The 10,755-nt window shown below is 41.8% G+C and overlaps 1 protein-coding gene across 1 annotated transcript; it reads left to right on the forward strand.

The window, feature by feature from the left end:
• LOC107611170 lies at window positions 652-3,206 on the forward strand. The gene is made up of 3 exons (XM_016313125.1): window positions 652-902; window positions 1,814-2,119; window positions 3,026-3,206. Exons 1-3 carry the CDS (start codon window positions 652-654, stop codon window positions 3,204-3,206), a joined length of 738 nt encoding a protein of 245 aa, XP_016168611.1.

The following is a 10,755-nucleotide window of genomic DNA, read 5'->3' on the forward strand; positions in this document are numbered from 1 at the left end:
TGTACCCCACGCCCATTTTATTCAATTTATCTACACTAGAAAACAAATGTTCAAATAACTTTTAGCAGTTATAATCTGTAGATTATACAATTTTAGAATTGTTCTATATTTTTTAGAAAAAATAATCTTATGCGAATGTGTAGCTACATAATAATTGAAATCGCGTAGCCTAATCCATTTAGCAATTTAAAAGTGGGATTTTAACCAAGTTTTTTGCAGCAAATACCGAAGAATATTACCAACCACTTCTCTTGAATACTCAAAGAGGATGTATAAATTTTTGAGATATAAGAATAGTAGGAGGAACAATTTATGCTACGTATAGAGATGCATGCTTCGTCTTTGGACTCTTGAAAGATGACAGAGAATTCATGGATGCAATTAAGGAAGCAAGCTCGTGGGTCTCAGGATCATATGTTAGAAGGTTATTTGTCATTCTATTAACATCCAACAATATCTCAAGACCGGAACATGTTTGCCTGTCTGGGATAGATGTTGGCATGAACTCTCAGATGATAGTTTGTATCGACAGAGAACTGTGATAAACATGAGGGGTGAGTTTTTATAATTGCAATTATAAAAGTTCTTCATTATTGATCATTTTTAGTTTGATTGAATTTTTACAGTATCGTATAATATGCTGAGTTAACCATGTCAGATGATGAGATTAATCAGTTGTGCTTAATGGATATAGACAAGATCTTACATTCCTATGGTAAAACCTTAAAAGACTATCCTCCTATGCCTTTAGCAACCGAAGTTGATAGTTCTTTGTTAACCAAAAGGGTTATCAGGGAAGAGCTAAACTTTAATAGGGATGATTTAAATAAAAATACCTCAGACATGTTAGCCATCACACCACCTGAGCAGAAATATGCATTCGATAAAATTGTTACAGCTGTGTATTGTGATGAAGGGATTTTTTCTTTGTGTATGGTCATGGGGGTATTGAAAAAACATTTCTCTGGAACCTTATGGGGGTACTAGAAAAACATTGCTTCAAGTGGTATTGCATCTTTACTTCTTTCCAATGGAAGAACGGCACACTCAAAATTCAAAATACCGCTGAATATAACTGAGGATTATGTATGTTACATCAAACCTGGTTCTCCTCAAGCAATGTTATTGAAAGCCAAACTTATAATTTGGGATGATGCTCCAATGGTTAGTAGGTACTGCTATGAAGTGCTTGATAAATGCTTAGGTGATATCATGAGGTTTTCTCCAACATATAACAAAGATTTGCCCTTTGGAGGAAAAGTGGTTGTACTAGGTTGAGACTTTAGACAAATTCTTCCTGTCATTTCACGAGGATTGAGACAAGATATCGTTCATTCAACCGTGAATTCATCTTACCTTTAGAAGTTTTGTCAGGTGCTCAAACTAACAAAAAATATGAGACTCTCTTTAGGGACGACTGCTTCAGATCAAGATGAGACAGAGCAATTTGGTGAGTGGTTATTGAAAGTTTGTGATAGTCTAATATGTGACAATATGGATGGTGAATCTGAGATATGTCTTCTAGGAGATATCGTTATTCCTTCTTTAGACCAGGCATTTGATGAGTTGGTTCATTTTTCTTATCCAAATATTTTGGATAACATGTTCTTAAAGAATTTTTTTCCAAAGCAAGAACTATACTGGCTCCCACGCTGGACATCGTTGAATAGGTCAACAACCACTTGATGGCTATCATTCTTGGAGGGAAAAAATTATATCTTAGTTCGGATTCGATTTGTATAGATGAAGGGAATATAGAGAGTCAACTAGATCTCTATTATCCTGAATTATTAAATAACATAAATTGCTCTAGTTTGCCTCCACATAAATTAATACTCAAGGTTGGTGTTCCGGTGATGTTATTGAAGAATATTGACCGATCCAGTGGTCTTTGTAATTGTACAAGGCTACAAGTTAGGAAGCTTGGAAATTATGTCATAGAATGTGAAGTCTTAATGGGTAACAATATTGGTCATATTGCTTTGATTCCAAGAATGAATATGGTACCAACAAATGAAACCGTCCCAGTTAGATTCCAACGAAGACAGTTTTCCATAATAGTATCGTTTGCCATGACAATTAATAAGTCTCAAGGACAAACTTTATCTCATGTTGGATTGTACTTGTCCAAACCAGTTTTTACACATGGCCAACTATATGTGGCACTTTCAAGAGTTAAGAGTAAGAGAGGTTTAAAAATTTTACTTATGAAATCACGTAGAAATGTTTGCAAATTCAACCATCAATGTTGTTTATAGAAAAGTCTTTTAAAAAATAGGATTCTAATATAAATATTTTAATTTAAAATATTTACTTTTATCCTACTATACATAAAATTTTCGTTTTTATTCTTCATTCTTCATGTTATTGATCTTATTTATATAAATAATTAAAAATACTCGGTGATATAAAAAAAATTTATGTGATATAATCTAAAATTTCTAGCATTAAAATTAGATATCTATCTTTTAGATATTCGAATATTGCAGTATTTCAATTTATTATTGTTCCAAACCCGATCTCCGGTCCTTCCTCGGAACGGTCATTAAACCCGGCATGTGATGAGACGTCCAAACAATGCGCTTCTCGCCTGACCATGAAACAGCCATGAACTCCCCGAATTCCCGACCTCGACCGAAAAAATCAAACAACGATCTCCTTGCCAAACCACAACGGCGAGGAAAATGTTCCTCCAACAATGAGACCGAGCACCCTCACTCTCTCGCTCCGAGGGCAACTGTTACGGATCCGGCCCACGACTTTCACACCTGGAACAGTCTCCAAACCCGGTTACCCGGATCCGAACCGCTTCACCCTTCTAGAAGGCCCGGAATCGGCCCACTAGAGCTTCTAACCAACAATCAAATTCAAATACCTCCCTTATCTTAACCAGATAAGATAAGATAAGATAATTACCATCACCTATATAAAGGGGAGCCCCAAGCCCCCTCAGGTAGGCCATTCACTCTTCACACCTTTTACCTCTTAGATCCATTCTGACTTGAGTGTTGGAGTGTCTTTGCAGGTACCACCCCCATTGCTCTAGTCAAATAATCTGGCATCCGCTTCCACCTTCAAGTTTCCGATCTATCTCTCAACCCGTACCGGAGGCATCCAGTACATTGGCACCGTCTGTGGGGACTTTGCAACGTCGTGGCGGCATGGCGGATAACCCAGAAGAGCAATCCTCAAATTCACTCACTTGATTTCTTGCTTGTAACTGAGAGCAAAAAGAAATAATGTTTCTTTAACTTGCATCACCTTCTTAGTAATAACACACATTCGCCCTACTCCAACGGCGAAATCCCAAAGGAACAATGTTTTTTCGACTTGCAATCACCTTCTTAGTGATAACACTCTTTATGCACCTTCGTCCTACTCCAACGGTGAAATTCCAAATCCTCCAAGCCCAAAGTCTCGCCTCCCTTTAGTGGGACACCTCCACCTCTTGGACCCTCTCATTTACCACTCCCTCATCCGTCTCTCCAAGCGCCATGGCCCCATCTTTTCCCTCTACTTCGACTCCATGCCCACTGTGGTTGCTTCTTCTTTTGAACTCTTCAAGCTCTTCCTCCAAACCCACGAGGTCACCTCCTTCAATACCAGGTTCCAAACCTCTGCCATCCGCCGCCTCACCTATGACAACTTTGTCGCCATGATCCCCCTTCGGACCTTACTGAAAATTCATAAGGAATCTCATCATGAACGACCTCCTTGACGCCACCACCGTGACCAAGCTCAGACCTCTTAGGAGCCAAGAGATCAAGAAAGTTCTCAAGGTTCTTACATAGATGCGGGAGACTACCAAATCGTGGCGGCATGACGGAGAACCTCAAGGACCAATCCTCCAGCCAACACCCCAACTCAAACCCACGAAGCCCAACTCCCGAACTCCAAGATAACACTCCTTCCACCCACGGGAGGATAACAAGTGTAGCACATCGCCAGCCAATTCCAACCCAACAATAACCAAGAGAGGACAATCGTCCTCCCACTGAAGCCCAGCCACTCGACGGCCTGGGAAATAAGGTGGTCCAGATAATCCAAGAGCTGTCTCTCAGGGTGCAAAATCTCAAAGGCCGAGTTACATCCAAAGAATGGTACCACCCAGAGCATGCAAGCCAAGCGACCTCCAGGACCTAATCTCACTGTGATACCAGGAACACCAGGCCGCCTGAGCAACGACACAGCAAAAGACACGATCGCAGTGTCACTCGCGACCCAGGACACTGACGCAACACGGAGGATGACCGATGACATCGGGAAGCCAAGCGCACAAGAAGCGAGCACGTGATAATGGGGCCACCCCCTTCACGGAGAATATCCTAAGAGCAAAACTCCCCAAGGGCTTCAACAAGCCCACGAACATGAAATATGACGGAACTAAAGATCCCCAGGAACACCTGATGGCCTTCGAGGCCAGGATGAACCTGGAAGGGGCCGCCAACGTGATCCAATGCAGAGCCTTCCCGGTAATCCTGGCTGGACCTAAGATTAAATGGTTCAAAGCCCTCCCAAACGAGTCCATAGCCAGCTTCCACGATATCACCAGAAAGTTCATGGCCCAGTTCACCACCAGAATCACCAAAGCTAAACACCCCATTAGCTTGCTCGGAATCACCCAAAGACAAGACAAATCTATGAGAAAATATCTGAACAGATTCAACGATGAATACCTGACGGTCGACGGACTCACGGACTCAATCGCGAGCCTCTGCCAGACCAATGGGCTTATGAATGAGGACTTCCGAAAGTATCTCACCACGAAGCCAGTCTGGACTATGCACGAGATTCAAAGTGTCGCTAAGGATTACATGGACGATGAGGAGGTGAGCCAAGTCGTGGCGGCCAACAAACGGTAGAACGGCAGTACGGCACCTCGCTAAAACCCCCCACCAAGAGAAAACCAAAAGGAACATCACAAACTGACAAATGCAAATCGACCCCCCAGAATCGGGAAATTCTCAAATTACACCTCCTTGTCAGCTCCCATCACCAAGATCTACCACCAAATAGCTGACCGAGGCGTCTTTCCAAAGGCCTGGCCACTTAAAGAAAGAACGAGTGGCAACAAGAGCTTATATTGCGACTACCACCAAGGATATGGGCACAAAACACAGGACTGCATCAACTTAAAAGATGCTCTGGAGCAAGCCATACGAGACGGAAAGCTCTTCGAGTTCGGCAAGATCGTCAGGAAGCCGAAGCGCACAGAAAGAGACAGATCGCCAGAGAAGGAAGGACGCAACCCAAGGACACAAAGACAAGCTGATAAACCCCGATTTCGTGGTTTATCTTGTTCTTATTTTAGGGGATTTTACCACCTTTTCCCACATTTATTCAATGAAATAGCATGGTTTTATAATTCTCCCTTGAATTGTGCTTAAGTGTAAAAACATGCTTTTTAGGCCCTTAAATTGGTGATTTTGATTCACTTTAATTCCATTCGATGCCTTGATGTGTTTGTTGAGTGATTTCAGGTTCATAAGGCAAGTATTGGATGGAAAAAATGAGGAGAAAAGCATACAAAGTGGAGAATGCATGAGGAAACAAGAATTGGGAATGCATCGATGGGCACGGATGCGTACAAGGCGCGCACGCGTAGAAGTGATTTTGCATAGAGACGCGCATGCGTACATGCCGCGTACGCGCGGATGAAGAAACAGCCAATCGACGCGCACGCGCACATGGCGCGTACGCGCCGATACTCGCACGTGACCCACTTAAAGGTAAAACGCTGGGGGCGATTTTTGAGCTGCCCAGGCCCAAATCCAACTTGTTTCTGAGTATATTTCATGCAGAATTAAAGTCCAAGAAAAGGGGAAGGGGGCAATTAATTAGTCAACATGAGCCTTTTGTTAGTTTTCTAGAGAGAGAAGCTCCCTCTTCTCTCTAGAATTAGGTTAGGATTAGGTTAAATTGTCATAGATCCATGTTTAATTCTTTGCTTTCATCTTGTTTCTTCTACAATTTCTCATTTCTACATCTTGATTTTCTTAGTTGTAATGTTAATTTCTCAATTTGCTCTCTTTTGTGATGATGAACTCATGTTGGATTTGGTTTACATTTAATGCAATTTGATATTGATGTTTCTTTTATTGATGCATTAAGTTGTTGATTTACTCTCCTTGCAATTGGTAGTTGTTAGATTTTATTATTCTTGCATATTTACCATGCTTTCCTTTATCACCCACCAAGTGTTTGACAAAATGCTTGGTTGGGCTTTAGAGTAGATTTTTGAGCATTCTTGGCTTGGAAAGAGTAATTAGGCAATCTTGAGTCATGAAAACCCAACCTATGTTGGTGATCGAGAATTGTTAGTTAATATCATTCCCATTGACTCTAACCTCTTACTAACCCAATTAGTGAGTTGATTAGGACATTTGGATTGAGATTAGCTAATCTTGTTAGACTTTCTCTCATGGAAGATAACCTATATCTTCTTCCATCATTGGGGATGACGTAATAAGATAATTTCTTGTTAAGCATTGCTATGATTAATGACTAGGATAGAAAGCCTATGATCTCAAACCTTGCCACGAATGTCTCTTCTTATTAATTACTTCTTTTATTGCACTCTTTACTCTTCTTGTCATTTATTTTATTGCCCCTTCTATCAACAAACCCCCATTGTTCTTCATAGCCAATAATTGACCACTTCATTGCAATCCTTGTGAGACGACCCGGAGTCTGAATACTTCGGTTAATTCTTAATTGGGGTTTGCACTTGTGACAAAACCAATATTTAATTTGATGCGATGTTTGTTTGTTGGTTTGGAGCTATGCTTACAACGAAGTAATTCCCTTCTTTAGGAAGAAAATCTATACCATCGAGCAAATCTAAGCCATCACAAGCCCCCCGGGGAAAGTCCAGAAATAGACCCGACCATAGTCGTCAACGTCATAATGGGCAAGGATACACCGAAAAAGTCGAAATCGGCACTAAAAAAGGACCTCAAGGTCCTGGCAGTCAGAAACCAAACCCCGGCAATCATCACCAGTAATGCGATAACATTCTCCCCCGAGGACTGCCAATACGGCACCTCGGCGAAAGATACCCCATTCGTTACCTCCGCAAAGATAGGAACCGGGCTGGTCAGAAGAATACTGGTCGACACAGGAGCAGATTCCAACATCCTCTTTAGGGGAGCCTTCGACAAACTCGAGCTCCGAAACGAAAACTTACAAACCTACCGTAATGGGGTAACTGAGCTTGGGGATAACTTCCTTCAACCGGACGGCACCATCACACTTCCCCTTACCATCGGAGCCGGGAACCAAAGAAAGACCATCCTCTCTGAATTTCTCATTCTCAAGAACTCCATCGCCTACAACATTATCCTCGGGAGAAAGACTATTAACAACCTCTCGGTGGTCATCTTCACCAAATTCTTACTCATGAAGTTCCAAGCCGACGACGGCATTATCGGCACAATACACGGAGACTGGGAAGTGGCGGTAGAGTGTGAGAACACTAGCTCGGCCCTCCACAAGAGATCCCGAGATGTAGCAGGCATCTTCTTTGCCGACCTCGAAGCATGCCAAGTCCAAAGTCTGCACAGAACCATGCAAGGAAAAACCTACTGAGTTTTTGGCGCAGTTCTTGTAAATTGCTGACACAGTGCGTGACAATGAGGTAGATTAGGATGTATACAGGCTGTTACTATTTCCGTTTACTGTAAAAGATCAAGCTAAGAGGTGGTTAAATAACCAACCCACAGCAAGTATAAGAACATGAAAACAGTTATCAGACAAATTCCTGAATCAATATTTTCCTCCAAAAAGGATGACACAGCTAAGGCTGGACATCCAAGGCTTTAAACAAGAGGATGATGAATCCCTTTATAACGCCTGGGAGAGGTACAGAGGGATGCTAAGGAAATGCCCCTCTGAAATATTTTTAGAGTGGGTGTAATTAGACATCTTCTACTATGGGCTTACAGAAAAAGCTCAGATATCTCTAGACCACTCAGCTGGTGGATCTATACACATGAGAAAGACTATTGAAGAGGCTCAAGAGCTTATTGATATAGTTGCTAGAAATCAGCATCTGTACATAAGTAATGAGTCCTCCATGAAAGAAGAATCTAAGGCAGTATCAATTGACTTTAGTCCTCAGGAACAAGTTGCTGAACTCAATCATCAACTATCTTCTATAACAAGGCAGTTAGCAGAATTTAAGGAGATGCTACAAGAAACCAAAATTGCTAACAAGGATATGGAATCACAATTGAATTAGACAAAACAGCAGTTATCAAAACAGATAACAGAGGAGTGCCAAGCAGTTCAATTAAGAAGTGGAAAAATATTAAATATCTCAACTCAAAGCAGCAGAAAATCAAGAAAGGAACAGCTGACAGAGGATGAGCAACCTACTACCCAAAATCCCTCTGAGGACAGTAAGAGCTCAGAGAGGAACAAGTCTGGCATTCAAACGCCAGAAAAGGGTGAAAAATTGGTGTTAAACGCCCAATCCATGTCCAGTTCTGGCGTTCAAACGCCAGAAAAGGATAGTAATCTGGCGTTAAATGCCCAATCCATGTCCAGTTTTGGCGTTCAAACGCCAGTGAGGGATCAGACACCTGCAAGTGCTGATAATAACTCCCTCAAGAAGGCTTCTCAACCTGCCTCTGTAGGAAATAAACCTGCAGCAACTAAGGTTGAAGAATATAAAGCCAAAATGCCTTATCCTCAGAAACTCCTCCAAGCAAAACAGGATAAACAGTTTGCCCACTTTGCAGACTATCTTAGGACTCTTGAAATAAAGATTCTGTTTGCAGAAGTACTTGAGCAAATACCCTCTTATGCTAAGTTCATGAAAGAGATCTTAAGTCATAAGAAGTATTGGAGAGAAACAGAAAAAGTTTTTTTCACTGAAGAATGCAGTGCAGTCATCCTAACAAGCTTACTAGAAAAGCTTAAGGATCCCGGAAGCTTTATGATACCATGCACATTAGAGGGTACTTGTACCAAGACAGCCCTATGTGACCTTGGGGCAAGTATCAATCTAATCCTTGCATCCACTATCAGAAAGTTTGGCTTGACTGAAGAGGTCAAACCAATCCAGATATATCTTCAACTTGCTGATAGCTCCATTAAATACCCATCAGGCATAATTGAGGACATGATTGTCAAGGTTGGGCCATTTTCCTTTTTCACTGACTTTGTAGTGCTGGAAATGGAGGAGCACAAGAGTGCAACTCTCATTCTAGGAAGACCTTTCCTAGAAACTGGACGAACCCTCATTGACGTCCAAAAAGGGGAGATAACCTTGAGAGTCAATGAGGATGAGTTTAAGTTGAATGTTGTCAAAGCTATGCAGCATCCAGACACATCAAAAGACTGCCTGAGCGTTGATATTATTGACTCCCTGGTGGAAGAGGTCAATATGACTGAGAGTCTCGAATCAGAGCTAGAGGATATTTTTAAAGATGTTCAGCCTGATATGGAGGAACTAGAGAAAATAGAAGAACATCTGAAGACTCCTCAGGAAGAGGAGAAGCCTCCTAAACCCGAGCTCAAACAACTACCACCATCCCTAAAATATGCATTTCTGGGAGAAAATGACACTTTTCCCGTGATAATAAGCTCTGCTTTAGAGCCACAGGAAGAGAACGCACTAATTCAGGTGTGAAAGACACACAAGACAGCTCTTGGGTGGTCCATAAGTGATCTTAAGGGCATTAGTCCAGCCAGATGCATGCACAAAATCCTATTGGAGGATGATGCTAAGCCAGTGGTTCAACCACAGAGGCGGCTAAATCCCGCCATGAAGGAGGTGGTGCAGAAAGAGGTCACTAAATTACTAGAGGCTGGGATTATTTATCCTATTTCTGATAGCCCCTGGGTGAGCCATGTCCATGTTGTCCCCAAGAAGGGAGGAATGACAGTGGTTCATAATGAAAAGAATGAACTGGTCCCTACAAGAACAGTTATAGGGTGGCGTATGTGTATTGACTACAGAAGGCTCAATACAGCCACCAGGAAGGATCATTTTCCTTTACCATTCATAGACCAGATGCTAGAGAGACTAGCAGGGCATGAATACTACTACTTTTGGATGGCTATTCAGGTTACAACCAAATTGCAGTAGATCCTCAGGACCAAGAGAAAATAACATTCACATGTCTATCTGGAGTGTTTGCCTACAGAAGGATGCCATTTGGTCTGTGCAATGCACCTGCAGTCTTTCAGAGGTGCATGCTCTCTATCTTCTCTGATATGGTAGAGAAATTTCTGGAAGTCTTCATGGATAACTTCTCAGTATTTGGAGACTCATTCAACTCCTGTCTTGACCATCTAGCACTTGTTCTGAAAAGGTCCCAAGAGACAAACTTAGTTTTAAACTGGGAAAAATGTCACTTTATGGTGACTGAAGGAATTGTCCTTGGGTACAAAATTTCGAACAAGGAAATAGAGTTGGATCAAGCTAAGGTAGAGGTAATTGAAAAATTACCACTACCTGCCAATGTTAAAGCAATCAGAAGCTTTATGGGGCATGCAGGATTCTACAGGAGGTTTATAAAGAATTTTTCAAAAATCACAAAACTTCTGAGTAATCTGCTAGCTGCTGACACACCATTTGTCTTTGACACAGGGTGTTTGCAGGCCTTTGAGACTCTGAAGGCTAAGTTGGTCACAGCACCTGTCATTTCTACACCAGACTGGACATTACCATTCGAATTAATGTGTGATGCTAGTGACCATGCTATTGGTGCAGTATTGGGACAGAGGCATGACAAGCTTCTGCACGTC

Source organism: Arachis ipaensis, chromosome B08 (assembly GCF_000816755.2).
Source record: "Arachis ipaensis cultivar K30076 chromosome B08, Araip1.1, whole genome shotgun sequence".
In the NCBI taxonomy this organism is placed as follows: domain Eukaryota; kingdom Viridiplantae; phylum Streptophyta; class Magnoliopsida; order Fabales; family Fabaceae; genus Arachis; species Arachis ipaensis.